Genomic DNA, 26,095 nt, shown 5'->3' with positions numbered 1-26,095 from the left:
CTGCTGCCTGCCTACTGACCTTGCCTGTACCTGGATTACTCTCTTGACCTGCTGCCTGTCTGGCCGTCACGTTCATCACCCCGCTTCCTGCTCCATCTCGTAAGCCCTGCAGGCCACCTGCACCTAGGGGCTCAACCTCTGGGGAACGGCGGTCAGCGCAGGTGAAACCTGGGGTTGCCAGCATTCGTAGTGCACTGGTCCCCCTGACATGCCAAGACACCAACCGGGCACCCTAGGGGGCACTGCAGTGGACTTCAGAAATTGCTCCCAGGTGAATAGCTCCCTTACCTTGTGTGCTGAGTCCCCCCAACCCCCCCCCAAAACCCACTCCCCACAACTGTACACCACTACCATAGCCCTTATGGGTGAAGGGGGGGGGCACCTACATGTGGGTACAGTAGGTTTCTGGTGGGTTTTGAAGGGCTCACATTTACCACCACAAGTGTAACAGGTAGAGGGGGGGATGGGCCTGGGTCCACCTGCCTAAAGTGCACTGCACCCACTAAAACTGCTCCAGGGACCTGTATATTGCTGTCATGGAGCTGGGTATGATATTTGAGGCTGGCATAGAGGCTGGAAAAAATATTTAAAACATTTTTTGAGGGAGGGGGTTAGTGACCACTGGGGGAGTAAGGCAAGGTCATCCCCGATTCTCTCCGGTGGTCATCTGGTCATTTAGGGCACATTTTTGTGGCTTGGTTGTAAGAAAAAAAGGACCAGGTAAAGTCATCTAAGTGTTCATCAAGGACGCCCTTCTTTTTTCCATTATCGGTTGAGGACGCCCATGTGTTAGGCACGCCCCAGTCCCGCTTTCACTATGTCTCTGACATGCCCCCCTGAACTTTGGTCGTCCCCGCGATGGAAACAGTTGAGGACGCCCAAAACTGGCTTTCAATTATGCCGATTTGGGCGACCCTGTGAGAAGGACGTCCATTTTCCGATTTGTGTCGAAAGATGGGCGTCCCTCTCTTTCGATAATAAGCCTGATAGTCTGCTATTGAGACAGACATGGGAAGCCACTGCTTCCCTAGGAAAGGTAGCATGGAATCTTGCTATTCTTTGGGTTCTCTATGAAATGTTGCTACTCTTTGAAATTCTGCATGGAATCTTGTCACTCTTTAGGATTCCAGAATCTTGCTATTCTTTGGGGTTCTACAAGGAATCTTGTCACTCTTTAGGATGCCAGAATCTTGCTATTCTTTGGGGTTCTACATGGAATCTTGTCACTCTTTAGGATTCCAGAATCTTGCTATTCTTTGGGGTTCTACATGGAATGTTGCTACACTTTGAAATTCTGCATGGAATCTTGTCACTCTTTAGGATTCCAGAATCTTGCTATTCTTTGGGGTTCTACATGGAATCTTGTCACTCTTTAGGATTCCAGAATCTTGCTATTCTTTGGGGTTCTACATGGAATCTTGTCACTCTTTAGGATTCCAGAATCTTGCTATTCTTTGGGGTTCTACATGGAATGTTGCCTCGATTTGGGTTTCTGCCAGGTACTTGTGACCTGGCTTGGCCACTCAGGATACTGAGCTAGATGGACCATTGGTCTGACCCAGTATGGCTACTCTTATAAACTACACTACATCAAAGGAAACCCAACTTTCACAGAACCACCATCTCACAGAGCCACTAGCACATATCATACATACAGTTGTATTGGCCTCACACTTTTCTCTTTCCCCGCCTTTTCTTCTTTGACCTTGTACAGAATTAGTTTTTCAAATGGCTCTGCTGCTCTGTGGGATCTAGAAAGCCTCGGGGATCTTAGAGCAGGACCTACCATTTAGCAGCCGATACGTGATCTGAAAATGCAACCCTGCATCTCTGTTGATATTCTCTGTGCTGACGGCAATGATGACAGAGCCCCAGGCCTGCACAACTGCGGTGGCTGAGGATATATTCTGCATGCCTGTGCTATTCTTCACCATTACGGTGATCGCCCTGCCAGAATCCAGATCTTCCACTGCAATCTGGCTCCCGTTACTGGTCTGGAATTCCATGGAGGCCACTTCAGTGGACACAGTGTAGTTGCTAATGTAGCCAAAGGGGAAAGGGTTGGAGTCCACACGGAACATGACCTGGATCACATCGGTCAGGTCGGAGAAGGTGCTGTTGAAGGCCCGAGGAATGGAGAACTGGCAGTCGGCCTTGTTGCTGTAGCATAGCAAGTTTAAGGGGTCAGAGCGTTTGCCTTGTGCCATAATTTCATTGCCTTCTAACATCAGTGGCTCCTCATTCAGGACCCGGGACTTCATCAGGATACGCATCAGGTCAGAAGACAGGTTGTAGGCCTTGGAGGCAACGGCGAGAGAATGATGCTGATTGCACAAAAGTCCAACTGTAGTAGACACATGGTGATCCACACTGACCAAATGAATCAAGTCCCCTAAAGAAAAAAAGCAACAAAAATATGTCAGACTTAAAAATACCACCTTAGGCATAGGCAGACAGAGAATGCGAGGCCCATTCACGCTTTGCTCACAGTGCTACAGGCCCTCCTCGATCTCTGACTTATGCCCACCACTACAAGCATGTAAGACACATTAAGACATGCTTCTCAAACCTGTTCAAGGGTACCACCAGCCACTCGTGCTTTCCAGATGGCCCTAAAAATCAGGCACGAGAGAGATTTGCATATAATGGAGGTGGCAGACATGCATATTCATTAGGGGTATCCTGAAATTCCAAGTGGTTGGTAGTCTCTCAGGACAGATTTCAGAATCACTGAGCTAAATATCTCTCTGGACAGAGGATAATAAAGAACTGAATAATGTACATTATACCTGTATCTACATCTAGAGAGAGATATACATACATGTATAGAGAAGATATGGATTTATAAATACATGTGTCTCTATATTCATTTCCCCTGATATTTCAACACCACGCTCAGCCTTGCATTTAAACCAGGGGCGTAGCTACATGGGGCCACGGGGGCATGGGCCCCCGTAGATTTGGCCCTGCCCCCTCCCCCCCGCCGCCAACCCCTTCGACCCCCCTCCTGCCGCCAACCCTCCCCCGCCGTCGTCGGGTACCTTTGCTGGCGGGGGTCCCCATCCCCCATCAGCCGAAGTCCTCTTTTCTGGCGCGGCCACGTTGCTGATCTGCAAGGGCAGACTTCTGTTTCTGTGAGTCTGACGTCCTGCACATACATGCAGGATGTCAGACTCACAGAAACAGAAGCCTGCCCTAGCAGATCAGCAACGCGGCCGCGCAGGCTTCTCTTTCTATGAGTCTAACGTCCTGCACGTACATGCAGGGCGATAGACTCACAGAAACAGAAGCCTGCCCTTGCAGATCAGCAACGTGGTCGCGCCGGAGAAGAGGACTTTGGCTGCCGGGGGTTGGGGACCCCCGCCAGCAAAGGTACCCGATGGCAGCGGGGGAGGGTTGGTGTCGGGGGAGGGGTCAAAGGTGGTGGTGGCGGCTGGGGGGGGGTCAAAAATGGCAGCGGGGGTTAAAAATGGCGGGGGGGGGGCAAGAATGTGCCCCCTCACCTCGGGCTCTGGACCCCCCTCCCGCTGAAGTCTGGCTACACCCCTGAATCAAACACTTAATTTGGCATATAAACCTGGACATGGACATTCAGTGGATATCACCTTGTATAGCGAAGGTCATAAACCATATTGACAGTGTCTACCTGGGTGTAGGACGGCTGTCAGAAGTTACGGTTAGTGCTGGGGTAATTATCTGAATGAGTTAGGATGCTGGATAGCTTCTGGAGGCCACCTTGGCTCAACCCCCCCAGATTTGCCCTGGCACTACCTGGATAGACCTGAGGTGGTCAGAGATCACTTTTAGCAGCACGATCCAGATAATGTGGGTAAAAGTCCATGTATGGCCCCGTGAATACCATGTGTGTGTTGAAAATAGTAAGAGGATGAAACAGTTGTCGATGGTTATACTAAGCAAAAAAAGTGCAGCTGCGAATAATAAATGTGGATAAGATCGGAAGTGTGGGGTTGAAACATCTGGGAGGGAATAAGTGTAAAGAGAAGCCAGTAGAAAGGGGATTTAATCAAAAATAAAAATACCTGTCAGCAACACAATGCGAAAACACAGAGATTAGCTTATCATATGTCGGACACACATCCAATGACTGTAAAAAAACATATTCTTTTTAACACACTGGTGTAGCTGGCTCTTTAAAATGTACAAAAAAATACAACAAACCTGAAGTTAAATGAGCCATAAATGACAAGAATGTATACAAATTATGTACTAGAATATCGAAAAAAAGAACTGTGGAAAAAAAAACCCTGAGCCAAAATCCTGCAAAACATGAACCTAAAAAGACTCATAAAATGTCATGTGAGCGCTGTGATGTCATCCTGCAGGGAACGCCCTTGCTTGCCGGAAGCCAATAAAGCACAAGCACAGTGGGTTTTTATCAAGGCTGGGGACGGCCCTCACCTGAGTCCCTGATGAAAGACTCCATTGAAACCCGCAGTGTTAGGTGTTTCTAACAGCAGGAGAGTTTACAATGGTCTCTGCTATGTTTCTGGAGTTTTTGCAGTATATATGAGGCCGTAACCTTGCAAAGGATGTAAAAAGAATTGAAGCGGTGCAAAGAAAAGCTACGAGAATGGTAAGGGATTTGCGTTACAAGACGTATGAGGAGAGACTTGATGACCTGAACATGTATACTCTGGAAGAAAGGAGAACAGGGGTGATATGATACAGACCTTCAAATATTTGAAAAGTATTAATCCGCAAACGAACCTTTTCCGGAGGTGCGAAGGAGGTAGAACGAGAGGACATGAAATGAGATTGAAGGGGGGCAGACTCAAGAGAAATGTCAGGAAGTATTTTTTCACGGAGAGAGTAGTGGATGCTTGGAATGCCCTCCCGCGGGAGGTGGTGGAGAGGAAAACGGCAACGGAATTCAATCACGCGTGGGATAAACATAAAGGAATCCTGTTCAGAAGGAATGGATCCTAAGGAGCTTAGCCGAGATTCTGTGGCAGAGCCGGTGGCGGGAGGCAGGGATAGTGCTGGGCAGACTTATACGGTCTGTGCCAGAGCCAGTGGTGGGAGGCGGGGACAGTGCTGGGCAGACTTACACGGTCTGTGCCCTGAAAAGGACAGGTACAAATCAAGGTAGGGTATACACAAACAGTAGCACATATGAGTTTATCTTTTTGGGCAGACTGGATGGACCGTACAGGTCTTTTTCTGCCGTCATTTACTATGTTACTATGTTAGAGCCCATGGCATTGTTCAATGTTTGCTGACGCCGTGCAGGGCCACTGAGAGAGGGGGCAGGGGGGCATAATTCCCCGGGCCTCCAAGGGGGGCCCGGTGCCGGGGTCTCTCTCTCTCCTGCTCCTGATGGGACTCGAGCAATCGCGTCCTGACAGGGAGAGAGAAAACTCCAGCGCTGGGCCCCCCCTTGGAGGCTGAGGAGGACCCAGAGCTTCCTCCAGCGCTGTTCTCCTGTGCATTGCTGAGCGGCTGCTTTTCCTCTCAGGCGCGCATGCTCGGTTTTGAAACCCAGCATGCCCAGAGAGGAAAAGTAGCCGCAAGGGTACGCAGTCAGCGCTGGAGGAAGACATCTTCAGCTGGTGGGGCCTCGGGATTCCCGCCAGCTAAGGTGTTGCGGCAGCGATTGGAGGGGGGCGGCAGCGGACGATGATTGTATGAGTGGGGGGGGGGGGGCGCCAGTGGCCCTGCCCCAGGCCTGGTTCAATCTCTCTGCGGCCCTGACGCCGGGCTCATAAGGTAAGTACTTTTTCATTTCTTCCTAAGTGATACTGGTTTACTGATATTGTTAAGATATGATATTTTGATTTGGTGAACACTTTGGTTTGATAGCACATGAAAGAAGTGCAATATTTCACCCTTTTAGTGGTTGCTGAAGTTGATTACCACGTGGGTGTGTTAAATGTCTGAGGGCTACTCCTCCTTTAAGTTTCAGTGCTGTCTCCTGGGTTTGTTTGGATTTATGGATTAATTTACCGATGAGGTTTTGCATTATTTGTGTGAGTGTTAACTTTAAATCTGAAAACATCTCAAGGGGAAGGACAGTGTTGACACAATAAAATCCTTCAGTCAAACGATGGTGAGACTCCTTCACGAAAAGAAAAGCTGGCAGGGCAGCTTGTAGATAGGAACGCCTAAAAATCCCAGACCACTTTGCTATAAAAATGTATATAATGAAGAATGGCCAAAAATTTCCTGATGTACCAAGAGTCATCTATGGGAATATATTTCAATGGGAGCAGAGTAGGGCTGGATTAAAGTCAACGCTAACAAATCTGCAGCCACCAAACGACTAATTTCTCTCCACTTTCACTCTACTAACCCATAATATTCAGGATGTTATCCGCAATGGCTGTTGGGGTCATAGTGCCTTGGGTGGTTTCGTTCTGCAGAATTAACATCATAGCTTCTAGTTTGTTTAACGTTTGTCTCTGGCATGATCCACAAATGAGCTCCTTGCTTGCGACCTGAAATTAGAAACAGATTATGATACTACATAAGATCATAAGAAAGTTGACCCCCAAGGGACAAGTTTTAAAATGACATTGTTCTGACTGCAGATAGTCTTTGGAGGAAGCCAAGAGGTATATTTACCTCTGAGGCAAGGAGGCAGATCATGGAAGGTTCTGCTATAGGGCTGGTAGACAATCCTATCCCATATCAGAACCTACCATGAAGTGTGTAGGGAGTCATTCCTATCCCATATCAGGTAATCAATAGAAATAAAACATGGAAAAGAAAATAAGATGATACCTTTTTTATTGGACATAACTTAATACATTTCTTGATTAACTTTCGAAGGTTGCCCTTCTTCATCAGATCGGAAATAAGCAAATGTTGGTAGATGACAGTATATATAAGTGAAACAAGTGACGAAGAAGGGCAACCTTCGAAAGCTAATCAAGAAATGTATTAAGTTATGTCCAATAAAAAAGGTATCATCTTATTTTCTTTTCCATGTTTTATTTTGTTTGATTTCTATTGATTACAGCTACCACACCTCTCTATCCCATATCAGAAACAACCTTAGAGGCAAGACAGCTTATCGTGGTAGGTTCTGACACAGGATAGATTACGTCTCTCTGCATTTTTCACATACACTTGTAAAGTCCTCTAAGATTTTGTACTGTAAGGATAGCAGAGGTCTCTAGTTGCTCTACTGACTCTGACTTCTGAAAGTCTCCACTGTTTCCAGAACAAAGGGAGGGCTCTCCTGACCAGCAAAATGATGGTAGGAGAGAGACTGTGGCTGGTAGAAAACCCCAATCCTGTTTGAATTCTTTGGCTTTGGCTCCTGCTTCCCAGCCATTATACCACACAGTGAAGGAAGGATCTTTGGGAAGCCCAGCCAATATACCTAAAGACACAGAGAAGCAGTGAGAGGTGACAAAGGTTGCTGAGGCTCCAGAAGAGATAAAGAAGTACTTAAAAGCCACAAATATTAGGCTCCAGAAGAGGTTTCTGAGGCTCCATAACAGGTAAAGAAATAGTGAGTGGTCACAGATGTTTCTGAGGCTCCAGAAGAGGTAAAGAAGTATTGAGAGGTGTCAGAGGTTTCTGAGGCTCCTGCTTGTACTCTGAGGTGTAACCAGAGCACTGCTGCTTTTAAGGAGAAAGAGAAAAGAGCTGAGCAGTTTAGAGTACAGGAGCATATCAGGGACCCTGGTCCTGAGAAAGTCTGAAAGAACTTAGTGCATTCTTTTGGGAATCTCTACAGAAGAGCCACAGTGGGCTGCGGACCTGGGGAACCGGGTTCGATTCCCACTGCTGGCTAATGGCTGGCAGTGGGTTGAGATCCTGGGGAATCAGGTTCAATTCCCTCTGCAGCTCTGTGTGACCCTGGACAAGTTACTTAGCTCTCCATTGCCCCAGGTACAAAGCCGCATAGATAATCTTTTTGATGTGCGAAATAGCAAGCCTTTAATAAACCTGAAAAACATTTGTGAACCCATTAGGGACAGTACAAGTAACTGTATGAAAAACCACTGTCTCAGCGGTATATCAAATGTGGTAAATAATAACTTCTGGATTACAGCAATCCTGAAAGAGTTAAGAGACTGTAAGTTCCTCTGAGACATGTGAACATATCAGGATAGGTTCTGCCATAGGATATACATGTCTTCCTCCCTCTGAGACATGCAGGCATATCATGATAAGTTCTGCTAGAGTAAACATATGTCTCCTCCCTCTGAGATATTCAGGCAGATTGTGATAGGTTCAGCTAGAAGATATGTTATGTCTCCCTCCCTCTGAGACATGCAGGCATATTGTGATAGGTTCTGCTTTAGACTTGGAATGTCTCCTTGCCTCTGAAGCATGGAGACGTATCAAGATAGGTTCTGCTAGATGACACATATGCCTCTCCCACCTGAGACATGCAGACATATCCTGGTAGGTTCTGCTAGAGAATTGCTTTGTCTTCCTCTCTCTAAGGTGTGTACAGATGAACTTGGGTAGACAAGCCCATGTGTGGACACGTGTGTGACATCCAGCAAACGCTGTGGATAATGGCAGGTAAAGACCAACTGGCCCATCTATTCTCTCCATTATTCTTGTCCACACTGCTAGGGATATATCCCAGCTGGAGAAGTTAAGCACTTGTATGTGATCAACCTTTGTCCAAAACATTTTTCTTAGTTGCTGCTCAGCAACTCCTTGGCTTGTGGTATCACTAGGCTGCTCTTCTTTATCTGCCCCTTATTTTCTGCGTATGACCCACAAACCTGTCAGCATCAACCTAGTTGTAGCCTACTGGTCCCCTCTGGTCTGCAGTGTCCCTAGGTTGTGTCTCTAGGTCACATTTTATCCGTTCCTTGCTTTCTTCTTTATCACTTTGCTATCATCAAAACTTGAACTGATTGTGGGTTTTGCTAGTTTCACACAATGCCAAACAACCTTACCGTACACTGAGCCAAAGCAGCTGAGATCTGCTGAATATCATCCACTGTGTTGACTTTAAGGGAAATCAACGTCTGAGTAATGTTTTTCCGGGTCCAGATTCGAAGCTCTCTGTCACCACTTGGCTCAGACTCTGAATGCAACACCTGTTCGTACTTCAAGAAGAAGAAATAGACCAATTCAGCCAAGCATTTGAACTTTGTTGCATATCAAAGGACGGACTACTGGCTAAAGATCAATCACGGACGTGTTCGTGTGGCAGGGTTATGGCAAGGAGAGATGCTCCAAATTCAGAGAGAGACACACAGAGAGGGTTCAAAGCACAAAACACAAACTCCAAAGCAGAAAAGCACCAAGAGTCTTCAAAAACGGAAACAAATTTTTAAAATTCACAACATAGATCAGTCTTGTAAATCAATGACCCGACACGGGCTGTGTTTCACACAGCGCCTGCGTCAAGGCTTGTGTGTCAACATTAGTCCAATATGTACATGCCCAGCATCTCAGCTGAAGACAGGAAATAAGAGCCAATCAACATTTGAAGATTCCAAAGTGGTCCGATTTAGCCAGCGACAGAATTATACTTTTGGAACGAGAATTATATTTCTGTCGCTGGCTAAGTCAGACCACTTTGGAATCTTCAAATGTTGATTGGTTCTTATATCCTGTCTTCAGATGAGATGCTGGGCATATGTATATTGGACAAATATTGACACACAAGCCTTGACGCAGGTGCTGTGTGCCGAAACACAGCCCGTGTCAGGTCATTGATTTACAAGACTGTTCTACGTTGTGAAATAAAAAACTTGTTACATTTTTGAAGGCTCCAAGTTCACAGAGCACAGAAGATGATATGGTGCTCTACCACAGAAAATAGGAAATTCCAAATATTCACTTCAATATACTGCCTGCCCTGTACCTTACCATGTTTCTTCTACCTCTATCTCCCAATACCCTATTTTCAATAGCGACACACAATCTCAGGCCATAATGAAACATTATCTTATTCTCAGCCATCTACAGTCTCAAAGAATAACCAACCACAGCCCCATTCTACAACCAGCTATAATCCCACACCATAGTCAATCATGATACTATTCACAGCCAACCACAATCCCATACCCAGCCAATTACAACCCCACACTATAACTTAACCATAATTCTAGACCACACCCAATTACAATTCCATGCCATATAGTCAAACATAATTTATTACAACTAACCTCAAAACCACTCCACAGCCAAACACAATCCCTATGTTAAAGAAAACGACAACCCACAATGAACCACAGTCCCATGCCATACTCAAACACAATCTCACAGCCAATCAAAATCCCATTCCACAACCATCCACAGTCCTAAACCAGACTCAACACAATCTTATGCCACTGTCAATCACAATCCCACACCACAGTCCTACACCATAGTCAAACATAATCCTATTTAAACCTTTTACAGTACTTCAGACAACTAACCACAATATTTTTCCATTGCCAAACATGATCCTAATCACAGCCAACCAGAATCCCACAGAAGAACCAGCCACAATCCTAAACTAGACTGAACCACATCCAATCACAATACCATGCAACATTTGATTACAAATCCATGCCACCATCAACTAGTATCCCAGTCTCTTAGGCAACCAAGTACAATCCCATTTCACAAGCCTACATCACGGCCAGCCACCCTTCCACACCACAGTCAAACCAGATCTTATGAACAACCAACCATAATCTCATTCTACAGCTAACCATTAACCCATAACACAACCAGCCAACGTCAAAGACCATACTCAATCATAAACCCACACCACAGATTAGAACAAACTCACACCAGCAACAACCATAATCTCACATCACAACTGACTACAATCCCACACTGTAGTGAAACATAATCATATTCACTGCCAATGAATCTCAAACAACACATAATCCCACCCACACCCACTCACCCAACTACAACCCTATTCTAGAACCAACTGCAATCTCATTCCACGGCTAACCATAATCCTACATGACAGCCAACAACAATCCCATACCACAGTCAAACATGATCCTATTCACAGCCAAACACAGTATCACACAACAGTCATTCACAGTTCCACCCAACATAAGAACCTAAGAGTAGCCATACTGGGTCAGACCAACGGTCCATCTAGCCCAGTATCCTGTTTCCAAACAGTGGCCAATTAGTAAAAACATTCCATGCTACCAATCCTGGGGCAAGCAGTGATTTCCCCGTGTCTGTATCAACAGCAAACTATGGACTTTTCCTCCAGGAACTTGTTCAAACCCTGATATGCTAACCGCTGTTATCATATCCTCTGGCAAAGAGTTCCAGAGCTTAACTATTCATTGAGTGAAAAAATATTTCCTCCTATTTGTTTTAAAAGTATTTCCATGCAACTTAATTGAGTGTCCTAGCCTTTGTACTTTTGAAATGAGTAAAAAAAGCGATTCACTTTTACCCGTTCTACACCACTCAGGATTTTATAGACCTCAATCGTATTCCCATCTGAGCCATCTCTTTTCCAAGCTGACGAGCCCTAACCTCTTTAGCCTTTCCTCATATGAGAAGAGTTCCATCCCCTTTATCATTTTGGTCGCTCTTCTTTGAACCTTTTCTAATTCCACTATATCTTTTTTTTAAATACGGCGACCAGAACTGAATGCAGTACTCAAGGTGAGGTCATATCATGGAGCGATATAGAGGAATTATAATATTCTTGGTCTTTTTTTTGCATCCCTTTCCTAATAATTCCTAGCATCCTGTTTGCTTTTTTGGTCACCACCACACACTGGGCAGAAGATTTCATCGTATTGTCTACAATGACACCTAGATCTTTTTCTTGAGTGCTGACCCCCAAGGTGGACCCTAGCATCTGGTAACTATGATTCGGATTATTCTTACCAATGTGCATCACTTTGCATTTGTCCACATTAAATTTCATCTGCCATTTGGATGCCCAGGTCTTCCAGTTTCCTAAGTTCTTTCTGCAATTTTTCATAATCTGCATGCATTCTAACAACTTCGAATAGTTTTGTGTCATCTGTGAATTTAACCACCTCATTCTTGTTCCATTTTCCAGATCATTTATAAATATTTTAAAGAGCACCGGTCCCAGTACAGATCCCTGCGGCACTCACTGTTCACCCTTCTCCACTGAGAACAATGACCATTTAACTCTACCGTCTGTGTAAGTGCCACGGTATTTTGCTGGATAGGCAGTCGAATGCCATTTAAGTGGTAAGAGCCTCTCCTACCTCGTTAAATAGTTTTGAATATCAGCTCCTATGGTTTCATGTACAGATTGTTTATTCAGATTATAAGCTGCCATGGTGTTTATTTTATAAATTTTGAATGGCAGCATACCAAATACTGGATAAATAAAAATGCATTCAAGGATTTAGCAGGAGGACAGAAATCTTGTTTGAAACATCGTAACGTCCCCGGCATAAACGCCAGTCGCCAGCCCCATCTGACATTACAGCCCAGTTCTTGTCTCTAATCCCACCGGACCCCCCTGGTCCTTCTTGTGTGCCAGCCAATCTGAAGATTTTGTCAGGAGAGGTTACGCCACGGGATTATTACGGAGACTTGGTCTCTGACAGGAAAGAGCGCAGTCCAACAGCGCCACCAGGAGGAGGGTGCAAATTGGAAAAGCACCAAAGACGTGACCACAGAAAGAAAAACAGAACAGACCTGTACCTCTCGTATTTTAATATTAATAGACGGGACATATCTTGTGAATAAGGTTTGAAATATTATAAATATATAAATAAAAAAAAATATTAATAGACGGTTTTGTATTTCTGTGGTACAAGAGATATTTCTATGGTACAGACACATATAAGACAGGAGTTTATAGAAAAGTGCAGCTCTCCTATTCCATTTATGATTTGGTTACCTCGTTTAAGACTGTGATGAGTGCCAGGGAGAACTCGGTGACGTGCTGTGGGTCTCCCTGCTTCACCAGGCCCTGCAGGGTGCTCTCCGTCTGATTATAGAGCCAGTGAGTGAGGCTCAGGAATCCGTCCGGGGGGTTCGGCAGCAAGATTACTAAAGAGCTAAAAAAAACAAAAAAAAAAGGGGGAGTCGTGACTCGGAAACTGAAGACAGTGACACAGAGACACTTTTTTTGTTTATATTGCAACATAACAACACAGCCATCTCAGTAACTCAGTTTGACGAACCCTTCATATCGCTTTTCTGCCCTGACTGGCTCTTGGCTCTCCCTCCTTTCCAGGGTTGCCAGGTGGAAAATTTTTTTCCCACTCAATCCAGCCTAAAAACAGCCCAAAACCCGCCCAAACTCAAACCCCGCCCATGACACCCCCCACCCCCGCGTCATCAACCCCGCCTCCCCGTCACCGGCCCCGCCTCCCTCGTCATCGACCCCGCCTCCCCGTCCTTGGCCCCACCCAGAACGTCAGTAGCCCCGCCCAAAACGTCACTAACCGAAAAAACCGCCTGAAAACCGCCCAAAAGAAAAAAAAGAAGCCCAAAAAACCGCAACCCGCCGCGGGCAAAAATTTCCCGCGGCGGGTCGCGGAAAACCACCCAATTGGGCGGTAAAACTGCCCACCTGGCAACACTGTTCCTTTCTCTGTCAATGTGCTCCTGATGACAGCCAAAGTTATATCACTTTAGCTGGGACAAGAGAGGTTCGGGCAACTCACTTCCTGCTATGGAGCCACATCCCTCTGTGATTTGGTCACAGCCCCAAGGCCCCTCTTCCTCTCTGAATGTCAATCTAATGAAAAGGTGAAATAAATCCTGTCATGCGCCTCAGCATAAATGTAAGAGAGTAAGGAAGACGTAAAGAGCAGAGAACGCAGCCTGAGTCAGATAATGGCGACAGCGGTTAGTGCTGTTTTCACCATACAAGAGAGCTCCTATGTGGTCCCGCCCCACTACTTCCGCGTGCCCTTCACTTCCTCCGGGTATCAGGCCACGTGCTATTGGTACCTGTTGAGTGCCACAACGGAGGCTCCCTGGTGATCCTGCACCACCACGGAAATATCCACCAGGAACTGGTTCTCCTGGAAGCCGGGAGGCAGGAACGCACTGTACTCCCAGCGGCTGCCCTTGTATACGTAGAACTCCTCACAGTGTCCCACCTTACAGCGCGTGGCAATGAGGCTGAAGACCAGCGATGCTCCTTCCTCCTCCTCATCCTTCCATCCTGCCATGACAAGAGTGAGCAGAGTTCAACTCTCACTTAAAGGTTCAGGTTTACAGAACGGCGTTTATCAGCCAGTAGGCTTTCTACTGCTCTTTGCAAATCAAGAACACAAGGTCCCTGGAATTCACTGGAGAAATGGGTCATTTGTCTTGATGAACCCCAGACTCCCCCAGAGGGTCCCACATTGAGAGTGTTTTCCAGAATATTCTGCCCTGTTGAAAAGCTAAGCCACCAAACAGCTGCAATCTAAGCTTCTCCCTGTCGACCCACCGACATGCACCTCCTCTGGAGAAAGGTTTGATCTTTTGGCTTACTCAATTAAGATTTCTTTTCACAAATTTACCCAGACTTTCTTGGCTTTCTCTCCACATTCCCACTGATCCTTTTTTAGGAGACTGTGCAATGGATTCAGAAGTCATTGCGCAGAATCCGAGCAGAGGACTTGGACAGAAAGCTGAGAACATCTGGCTGCTGCAATGGCTTTCTTGCAAGGTGAGACACTTGTCCCTAGAGACAATCCTGACGGTTTCTCTCAGAGTTTGTAAGGGAATTACACAAGCTGAACACACGGTGTGTTTGAGAAATCAGATATTGAAGGTTCTTGGTATAGTCAATAAAAAAACAACCCCCCCAAATCCCTGGAGTAAGGATTAAATGACTCATAATACAATAGTTATTAGAAAAACTTAAAGCTGAAAACTCAATATCATTTAATTTCTGACATCTGGCAAATTCTGGTTCCTATGGCAGAAACAGTTCTACAGATTAGAAGAGGAACTGAAAAGTTTCTAAATCCTGGATTTATGCTTTGTACAAATAAAGAAATTAACTTAAATCTCAGGTGTCAGGACTGTTACAATGGTAACATCTTACATTTACAAACAGAATCACAGGTCTGTCCTACAGACCTGTGCACCCCTACAGATCCACCCCTCTCACTTGTACAGTTCTTACACATCTATCCTGCTCACCAGTGGACACTTTATTGAGTCATCTCTCACTTTCAAGCCTCTTACAGCTCACTATCTCTCATCTGTGCACTTCCTGTAGACCCATCCCTCTCACATGCACACTCACCATAGACCCATCCTTCTCAGTTGTGGAATCACTCTCTTTCATTTGTGCACATCCTGTAGACCCATCCCTCTCACATGCACACTCACCATAGACCCATCCTTCTCAGTTGTGGAATCACTCTCTCTCATTTGTGCGCATCCTGTAGACCCATCCCTCTCACACGCACACTCACCATAGACCCATCCTTCTCAGTTGTGGAATCACTCTCTCTCATTTGTGCGCATCCTGTAGACCCATCCCTCTCACACGCACACTCACCATAGACCCATCCTTCTCAGTTGTGGAATTACTCTCTCTCATTTGTGCACATCCTGTAGACCCATCCCTCTCACACGCACACTCACCATAGACCCATCCTTCTCAGTTGTGGAATCACTCTCTCTCATTTGTGCACATCCTGTAGACCCATCCTGTAGACCCATCCCTCTCACACGCACACTCACCATAGACCCATCCTTCTCAGTTGTGGAATCACTCTCTCTCATTTGTGCACATCCTGTAGACCCATCCCTCTCACACGCACACTCACCATAGACCCATCCTTCTCAGTTGTGGAATCACTCTCTCTCATTTGTGCACATCCTGTAGACCCATCCCTCTCACACGCACACTCACCATAGACCCATCCTTCTCAGTTGTGGAATCACTCTCTCTCATTTGTGCACATCCTGTAGACCCATCCCTCTCACACGCACACTCACCATAGACCCATCCTTCTCAGTTGTGGAATCACTCTCTCTCATTTGTGCGCATCCTGTAGACCCATCCCTCTCACACGCACACTCACCATAGACCCATCCTTCTCAGTTGTGGAATTACTCTCTCTCATTTGTGCACATCCTGTAGACCCATCCCTCTCACACGCACACTCACCATAGACCCATCCTTCTCAGTTGTGGAATCACTCTCTCTCATTTGTGCACATCCTGTAGACCCATCCCTCTCACACGCACACTCACCATAGACCCATCCTTCTCAGTTGTGGAATCACTCTCTCTCATTTGTGCACATCCTGTAGACCCATCCCTCTCACACGCACACTCACCATAGACCCATCCTTCTCAGTTGTGGAATCACTCTCTCTCATTTGTGCAATCCTGTAGACCCATCCCTCTCACACGCACACTCACCATAGACCCATCCTTCTCAGTTGTGGAATCACTCTCTCTCATTTGTGCACATCCTGTAGACCCATCCCTCTCACACGCACACTCACCATAGACCCATCCTTTTCAGTTGTGGAATCACTCTCTCTCATTTGTGCACATCCTGTAGACCCATCCCTCTCACACGCACACTCACCATAGACCCATCCTTCTCAGTTGTGGAATCACTCTCTCTCATTTGTGCACATCCTGTAGACCCATCCCTCTCACACGCACACTCACCATAGACCCATCCTTCTCAGTTGTGGAATCACTCTCTCTCATTTGTGCACATCCTGTAGACCCATCCCTCTCACACGCACACTCACCATAGACCCATCCTTCTCAGTTGTGGAATTACTCTCTCTCATTTGTGCACATCCTGTAGACCCATCCCTCTCACACGCACACTCACCATAGACCCATCCTTCTCAGTTGTGGAATCACTCTCTCTCATTTGTGCACATCCTGTAGACCCATCCCTCTCACACGCACACTCACCATAGACCCATCCTTCTCAGTTGTGGAATCACTCTCTCTCATTTGTGCACATCCTGTAGACTCATCCCTCTCACACGCACACTCACCATAGACCCATCCTTCTCAGTTGTGGAATCACTCTCTCTCATTTGTGCGCATCCTGTAGACCCATCCCTCTCACACGCACACTCACCATAGACCCATCCTTCTCAGTTGTGGAATCACTCTCTCTCATTTGTGCGCATCCTGTAGACCCATCCCTCTCACACGCACACTCACCATAGACCCATCCTTCTCAGTTGTGGAATCACTCTCTCTCATTTGTGCGCATCCTGTAGACCCATCCCTCTCACACGCACACTCACCATAGACCCATCCTTCTCAGTTGTGGAATTACTCTCTCTCATTTGTGCACATCCTGTAGACCCATCCCTCTCACACGCACACTCACCATAGACCCATCCTTCTCAGTTGTGGAATCACTCTCTCTCATTTGTGCACATCCTGTAGACCCATCCCTCTCACACGCACACTCACCATAGACCCATCCTTCTCAGTTGTGGAATCACTCTCTCTCATTTGTGCACATCCTGTAGACCCATCCCTCTCACACGCACACTCACCATAGACCCATCCTTCTCAGTTGTGGAATCACTCTCTCTCATTTGTGCGCATCCTGTAGACCCATCCCTCTCACACGCACACTCACCATAGACCCATCCTTCTCAGTTGTGGAATCACTCTCTCTCATTTGTGCACATCCTGTAGACCCATCCCTCTCACACGCACACTCACCATAGACCCATCCTTCTCAGTTGTGGAATCACTCTCTCTCATTTGTGCACATCCTGTAGACCCATCCCTCTCACACGCACACTCACCATAGACCCATCCTTCTCAGTTGTGGAATCACTCTCTCTCATTTGTGCGCATCCTGTAGACCCATCCCTCTCACACGCACACTCACCATAGACCCATCCTTCTCAGTTGTGGAATCACTCTCTCTCATTTGTGCGCATCCTGTAGACCCATCCCTCTCACACGCACACTCACCATAGACCCATCCTTCTCAGTTGTGGAATTACTCTCTCTCATTTGTGCACATCCTGTAGACCCATCCCTCTCACACGCACACTCACCATAGACCCATCCTTCTCAGTTGTGGAATCACTCTCTCTCATTTGTGCACATCCTGTAGACCCATCCCTCTCACACGCACACTCACCATAGACCCATCCTTCTCAGTTGTGGAATCACTCTCTCTCATTTGTGCACATCCTGTAGACCCATCCCTCTCACACGCACACTCACCATAGACCCATCCTTCTCAGTTGTGGAATCACTCTCTCTCATTTGTGCACATCCTGTAGACCCATCCCTCTCACACGCACACTCACCATAGACCCATCCTTCTCAGTTGTGGAATCACTCTCTCTCATTTGTGCACATCCTGTAGACCCATCCCTCTCACACGCACACTCACCATAGACCCATCCTTCTCAGTTGTGGAATCACTCTCTCTCATTTGTGCACATCCTGTAGACCCATCCCTCTCACACGCACACTCACCATAGACCCATCCTTCTCAGTTGTGGAATCACTCTCTCTCATTTGTGCGCATCCTGTAGACCCATCCCTCTCACACGCACACTCACCATAGACCCATCCTTCTCAGTTGTGGAATCACTCTCTCTCATTTGTGCACATCCTGTAGACCCATCCCTCTCACACGCACACTCACCATAGACCCATCCTTCTCAGTTGTGGAATCACTCTCTCTCATTTGTGCACATCCTGTAGACCCATCCCTCTCACACGCACACTCACCATAGACCCATCCTTCTCAGTTGTGGAATCACTCTCTCTCATTTGTGCGCATCCTGTATATTGGTCCCTCTTACACGCACACTAACTGTGATTCCTGTTGGAAATTTGCGGGATATAAAAACTGGGAATGGAATGTAGATCCATCCCTCTCAGTTGTGCAATGTGCACTTCCTATAGAAAGGTCTCTTTTGCATCTACATAATCCTCGTGAAGGTTTCTTTTGCCTGTACTCCCCCCACGGACATGTCCTTCTTTAGTGCACACTCCTGTGGGTTCCCTGTGGACCTGTCTCTTGCCAGTGCACTCTCACAGCCTCATTGCTCTGTCACCTTTCACTAGTACAGCTTCTCACCTGTGCACTCAAACTGAACTTTAGTGGTCAATGCTGCGACAGTTTTGTTTGGGAAGAGTCTGCAGGACCCTCCGGCTGGAGGACTGTTCGGGAAGAGGTCAATGCTGGCGTAGCCCTCCTCATTCATGTTGGAGTCAGACACATGAAGTGTGAAGGTGTACCCCTCCCCATCTTTTAAGACCCCTTGCCTCAGCACCAGGTTCATCCCTCTGTTTCCCGTGGAAGTTGTGGACATATCCAAAACCAGAGACGTGTTCTTGAAACTTTGTGCTGTCCATCTCTACAAAGACATAATCAGAAAGATAAATATGCAGTGAAAGTCAGAGCTGTGAGCAGAAAATAAGGATTCAAATCCTCCCTCAACACCTGGGGCTGTCACAGACAGTTCCCTGCCCATTCCCACCACTCACTGCCACCCTTCCCTCATCAGAGAGGGAAGCACTTTCCTTCATTCCCTGTTCAAGGCTCCCTTAAAGACACAGTCCCACTGAAAACCTGGAACCCTTAGGATTCAGCACCATTCATAATTATCCAGAAGGGGGCGCTGTGTTAGTCTGCAGCAGTAAAAATGACAAAGAGGCTGCTGGTGCAATCTTACAGATTGTCTAAGGGGAACTTTTACAAAGGCGCGCTGAAAAGTGGCTTGTGGTAGCGTAGGTGCGGGTTTTGGCCACGAGTGGAATAATTTTTTAGCTCGGCCAAAAATGGACATGCGGCAAAATCAAAATTGCCAGGTGTCCATTTTGGGTCTTTGACCTTGTGGTAAAGAATGACCTACGCGCGTCAGATGCCACTTGGCGCATGTCCGAAAATAAAAAATATTTTTCAGACGCGCGTATTGGACGCATGCCAAAAATGAAATTACCGCAAGAGCCATGTGGTAGTCGGGCGGTAAGTCCATTTTGCCGCAATTTGGGCCTGCGTAGGCGCCAACGCGGCTTAGTAAAAAGGACCCTAAGTTACTGAGACCTGAACTTTCCAGGACCCAACACCCTCAAATGCATGAAATGGAGTCACAAGAGGAATGCAAAGGAATATTTGAAACAATCCAGGAATATTATCCAGCTTATAATCGAAAGACAAAAACGCCTATATTGCGACCTAAATTGGGAGATAGGCGTTTATCTCCCCAAAACGAATAACGCGGTATAATCGAAAGCCGAACTTGGACGTTTTCAACTGCACTCCATCGCGGAAGCGTACAAAGTTGACGGGGGCGTGTCGGAGGCATGGTGAGGGCGGGACTGGGGCGTGGTTATCACCCGAACAGAGATGGGCGCCTTTCGCCGATAATGGAAAAAAAGTATGCGTTTGTAGCTAGAATTTAGGCACTTTTCCTGGACCCTGTTTTTTCACGAATAAGGCCCCAAAAAGAGCCCTAAATGACCAGAATACCACCAGAGGGAATCGGGGATGACCTCCCCTGACTCCCCCAGTGGTCACTAACCCCCTCCCACCACAAAAAATTATGTTTCACAACTTTTTATTTTCACCCTCAAATGTCATACCCACCTCCCTGGCAGCAGTATGCAGGTCCCTGGAGCAGTTGTTAGGGGGTGCAGTGGACTTCAGGCAGGTGGACCCTGGCCCATCCCCCCCTACCTGTTACAATTGTGCTGCTTAATGCTTAGTCGTCCAACCCCCCCAAACCCACTGTACCCACATGTAGGTGCCCCCCTTCACCCCTTAGGGCTATAGTAATGGTGTAGACTTGTGGGCAGTGGGTTTTGAGGGGGTTTGGGGGGCTCAACACACAAGGGAAGGGTGCTATGCACCTGAGAGCTCTTTTACCTTTTTTTTTGTTTTTGTAAAAGTGCCCCCTAGGGTGCCCGGTTGGTGTCCTGGCATGTGAGGGGGACCAGTGCACTACGACTCCTGGCCCCTCCCATGAACAAATGCCTTGGATTTATTCGTTTTTGAGCTGGGCGCTTTCATTTTCCATTATCACTGAAAAACAAAAACGCCCAGCTCACAAATTGTCGAATAAAACATGGACGTCTATTTTTTTCGAAAATACGGTTCGGTCCGCCCCTTCACGGACCCGTTCTCGGAGATAAACGCCCATGGAGATAGACATTTTCGTTCAATTATGCCCCTCCACGTAAGTTAAAATGATCAGACACCTCAAAAGAAAGGAGGAAACACATATTTGGCTTTTTAAACTCTTATGTGGGTAGTTATAGAAAGATTTAAACATGGATTTTGAATGTGGAAAGAGCCATTTCTAAAATAATGCGCTCGATACATGTCGTGCAAACTTTTAAACATTTTCATGGGTAGAGTTTAGAGGTTAGAATATGTTGCAAAATGCAAAGTGTAAATTCCAGCAAACACACACACACACACATGTATGTTAACTCCTGCTCCAAAAGCAGACTTAAGTACACGTGTTCAGAAGGAAGCAAAAAAAAAAAAAAAAGGAGGTAAAACCCCTCACGATACCATGAGATATAGAACCAAAAAAAAGGAGTGAGGAAAAACCAAGTTAGGATACCAAAAGGCGCTTTATTGAATAAAAACGACCCGACGCGGCCGTGTTTCGGCCCTAAGGCCTACCTCAGGGGTCTTGAACAATCTAAACGAAACATAAAAAATAATTATGAAATGACACATAAATATTTGTTAAAAATAAAACAAAAAATAGTTAAAAATATTAAAACCATCACTAGAAAGAACAAACATACGAAAATATTATACAAAAATAATACTTGATGGGTTAACAATTAGAAAGCATGGTATAAAATCTATATGATACATAAAATATTTTGAAATCAAACAATAATTATACATGTATAAAGATTGCAATAAACATAATTATTATTTATATTATTCCATCTAATATTTATATAAAAATGTGTAACGTATATAATTTAACATATATATGAATTAAAAATGAACGGAGTAATAAATATTGTTATTGCACCTAACGTATACATAAGAATAACTTAGATCCATGTACAACTCATTGACCCGTGCGGGTAGTTTTTATACAATAAAGCGTCTTTTGGTATCCTAACTTGGTTTTTCCTCACTTTTTTTGGGGTTCTATAGGTTCAGAAGGAAAACAGATGGGTGCCATCCCTTTCTAAACCTGTCGCTATTTACAAGGACTCTGGCCTGCCTCCACTTTTCTAATTGATTCATATTTATCAACAGCGTTACATAACATAACATAACATAAGTGTTGCCATACTGGGACAGACTGAAGGTCCACCAAGTCCAGTATCCTGTTTCCAACAGTGGCCAATCCAAGCTAGAAGTACCTGGCAAGATCCCAGAACAGTAAAACAGATTTACATAAGTACATAAGTACATAAGTAGTGCCATACTGGGAAAGACCAAAGGTCCATCTAGCCCAGCATCCTGTCACCGACAGTGGCCAATCCAGGTCAAGGGCACCTGGCACGCTCCCCAAACGTAAAAACATTCCAGACAAGTTATACCTAAAAATGAGGAATTTTTCCAGTCCATTTAATAGCGGTCTATGGACTTGTCCTTTAGGAATCTATCTAACCCCTTTTTAAACTCCGTCAAGCTAACCGCCCGTACCACGTTCTCCGGCAATGAATTCCAGAGTCTAATTACACGTTGGGTGAAGAAAAATTTTCTCCGATTCGTTTTAAATTTACCACACTGTAGCTTCAACTCATGCCCTCTAGTCCTAGTATTTTTGGATAGCGTGAACAGTCGCTTCACATCCACCCGATCCATTCCACTCATTATTTTATACACTTCTATCATATCTCCCCTCAGCCATCTCTTCTCCAAGCTAAAAAGCCCTAGCCTTCTCAGCCTCTCTTCATAGGAAAGTCGTCCCATCCCCACTATCATTTTCGTCGCTGTTTATCCTAGAATTAAGCAGTGGATTTTCTCAAGTCCATTTTAATAATGGTGTATGGATTTTTCTTTTAAACCCTGCTAAGTTAATTGCTTTTAACACATTCTCTGGCAACGAATTCCAGAGTGTAATTACACGTTGAATGAAGAAATATTTTCTCCAGTTTGTTTTAAATTTACTGCTTTCGAATCTAGGGTGGGGGGTGGAGAGAGGAGGGGAGGGCGAGTTCGGAATGTTGCAGAAAAGGATGTTCATTTGTTAAGTTAATAAGTTTGATTAAATATAAAGTAACGCATGTGATAGTTTGCACCAGCGAAGCTTACAGTAAGGATGGGTCAGTGGCTTGTGAGAGAGTTCACCCTTGGGAGGCTGAATGAAGTTGCGAGATGGGAGGTGGGTTCAGAATGTTGTTAGATCCAGTACGATATTGAGTGCCTTGTGCCAGAGAAATGTTTATCAAGGGAATGTTTGTAGCTAATAGGAGATTCACGGTTAAAGGGGGAGGGGGGGGGGAGGGGAGAGGGTAAGAATGTAAAGTGGAGAAATATGGGAATAGCAATAATATGTATTCTTTTCAAGAGTCATAATGCACTAGTTATGGTTGTAAGTGGTTTACTGATGGCTAATGTCTGTACATTGTGGAATATGTTTCCCAATAAAAACTGTTTTAAAGTAAATTTACTAATTTCTACAACTACTACTTATTTCTATAGCACTACTAGACATACGCAGCACTGTACGCAAACACGAAGCCAGACAGTCCCTGTTTGACAGAGCTTCCAATCTGTTCAGGACAACCAAGGAATTAGGGAATTACATTTATTATGGGAATGATTTAAACAAAATTTGTGTCTGAGTGTTCCGCGTTAGGAGTTACGGATCAAGAAAGGGATCTGGGTGTCGTCGTCGATGATACGCTGAAACCTTCTGCTCAGTGTGCTGCTGCGGCTAGGAAAGCGAATAGAATGTTGGGTGTTATTAGGAAGGGTATGGAGTCCAGGTGTGCGGATGTTATAATGCCGTTGTATCGCTCCATGGTGCGACCGCACCTGGAGTATTGTGTTCAGTACTGGTCTCCGTATCTCAAAAAAGATATAGTAGAATTGGAGAAGGTACAGCGAAGGGCGACGAAAATGATAGTGGGGATGGGACGACTTTCCTATGAAGAGAGGCTGAGAAGGCTAGGGCTTTTCAGCTTGGAGAAGAGACGGCTGAGGGGAGATATGATAGAAGTGTATAAAATAATGAGTGGAATGGATCGGGTGGATGTGAAGCGACTGTTCACGCTATCCAAAAATACTAGGACTAGAGGGCATGAGTTGAAGCTACAGTGTGGTAAATTTAAAACGAATCGGAGAAAATTTTTCTTCACCCAACGTGTAATTAGACTCTGGAATTCGTTGCCGGAGAACGTGGTACGGGCGGTTAGCTTGACGGAGTTTAAAAAGGGGTTAGATAGATTCCTAAAGGACAAGTCCATAGACCGCTATTAAATGGACTGGAAAAATTCCTCATTTTTAGGTATAACTTGTCTGGAATGTTTTTACGTTTGGGGAGCGTGCCAGGTGCCCTTGACCTGGATTGGCCACTGTCGGTGACAGGATGCTGGGCTAGATGGACCTTTGGTCTTTCCCAGTATGGCACTACTTATGTACTTATGACTTCCTCTTCTGACAGTTCACCGCACCGTGAATATAGTGTTCAATTCTAGTTGCCCCATCTAAAAAAAGATATAGTGGAATTAGAAAAGATGCAGAGAAGGGCGACGAAAATGATAAAGGGGATGGGGCGACTTCCCTATGAGGAAAGGCTAAAGTGGCTAGGGCTCTTCAGCTTGGAGAAAAGGCGGCTGAGGGGAGATATGATAGAGGTCTATAAAATAATGAGTGGAGTTGAACGGGTAGATGTGAAGCATCTGCTTACGCTTTCCAAAAATACTAGGACTAGGGGGCATGCGATGAAGCTACAATGAGGTAAATTTTAAACGAATCGGAGAAAAGTTTTCTTCACTCAACGTGTAATTAAACTCTGGAATTTGTTGCCAGAGAATGTGGTAAAGGTGGTTAGCTTAGCGGAGTTTTAAAAAGGTTTGGACGGCTTCCTAAAGGAAAAGTCCATAGACCGTTATTGAATGGACTTGGGGAAAATCCACTATTTCTGGGATAAGCAGTATAAAATGTTTGGTACTTTTTTGGGATCTTGCCAGGTATATTGTGACCTGGATTGACCACTGTTGGAAACAGGATGCTGGGCTTGATGGACCTTTGGTCTTTCCCAGTATGGCAATACTTATCTACTTACGTACTTATGTACTTTTCGAGAGAAAAGGAGAAGAGTGGGGGAAGATAGGCTCTTTCCAATCAATAGGGGAGACGCATATTTGAAAAAAGTATAATATTTATTGTAACAGGTTGACTCAACACAGCCATGTTTCAGCGCCATAGCGCCTTCTTCAGGAGTCTCCAAGAGAAACCAATTTCAAAGAAAATGCAGTTCCTTCTCTTCCAGAGCAGTGGCAGAGATGCATACAGCAAGCGTGGCCGTAGGTCTTTATCTGCCGTCATTTACTATGTTACTGTGTTAATGTGGACAAATGCAAGGTGATGCACATTGGAAAGAATAATCCAAATCATAGTTTCCTGATGCTAGGGTCCAGCCTGGTGTGCAGCAGTGGCCAAAAAAGCAAACAGGATGCTAAGAATTATTAGGAAAGGGATGGAAAACAAGACCAAAAATACTATAATGCCTCTGTATCGCTCCATGGTGCAACCTCACCTTGAGTATTGTGTTCTGTTCTGGTTGCTGTATCTCAAAAAAGATATAACAGAGTTAGAGAAGGTTCAAAGAAGAGCAACCAAAATGATAAAGGGGTGGAACTCCTCCCATATGGGGAAAGGCTAAAGAGGTTAGGGCTCTTGAACTTGGAAAAGAGACGGCTGAGGAGGGATATGACTGAGATCTATAAAATCCTAAGCAGTGTATAACGGGTAGAAGTGAATCGATTTTTCACTCTTTGAAAAAGTACAAAGACTAGGAGACACTCAATGAAATTACATGGAAATACCAAAAATAGGAGGAAATATTTTCATGAATAGTTAACTTCTGGAACTCTTTGCTGGAAGATGTAGTAACAGCAGTTAGCATATCAGGGTTTAAAAAAGGTTTGGACAAGTTCCTGGAGGAAAAGTCCATAGTCTGTTATTGAGACAGACATGAGGGAAGTCACTGTTTGCCACGGAATTAGTAACATGGGATCTTGCTGCTATTTGGGTTTCTGCCAGGTACTTTGGCTCGGCCACTGT

At 45.5% G+C, this 26,095-nt stretch overlaps 1 protein-coding gene across 1 annotated transcript in view; it reads right to left on the bottom strand.

Annotated features, from left to right (window-relative positions):
• Window positions 1-26,095, bottom strand: part of PKD1 (polycystin 1, transient receptor potential channel interacting) — a 202,088-nt gene that overhangs the window by 60,667 nt on the left and 115,326 nt on the right. The window contains 6 exon segments of the mRNA XM_030212056.1: window positions 1,787-2,392; window positions 6,311-6,455; window positions 8,889-9,041; window positions 12,797-12,956; window positions 13,858-14,074; window positions 18,956-19,235. Of these exon segments, the coding sequence (XP_030067916.1) occupies window positions 1,787-2,392; window positions 6,311-6,455; window positions 8,889-9,041; window positions 12,797-12,956; window positions 13,858-14,074; window positions 18,956-19,235 (1,561 nt within the window).

Source organism: Microcaecilia unicolor, chromosome 8 (assembly GCF_901765095.1).
Source record: "Microcaecilia unicolor chromosome 8, aMicUni1.1, whole genome shotgun sequence".
Lineage (NCBI taxonomy): Eukaryota > Metazoa > Chordata > Amphibia > Gymnophiona > Siphonopidae > Microcaecilia > Microcaecilia unicolor.
The sequence above is the reverse complement of the archived record's forward strand: the minus strand, read 5'-3'. Positions and strand labels throughout refer to the sequence as shown.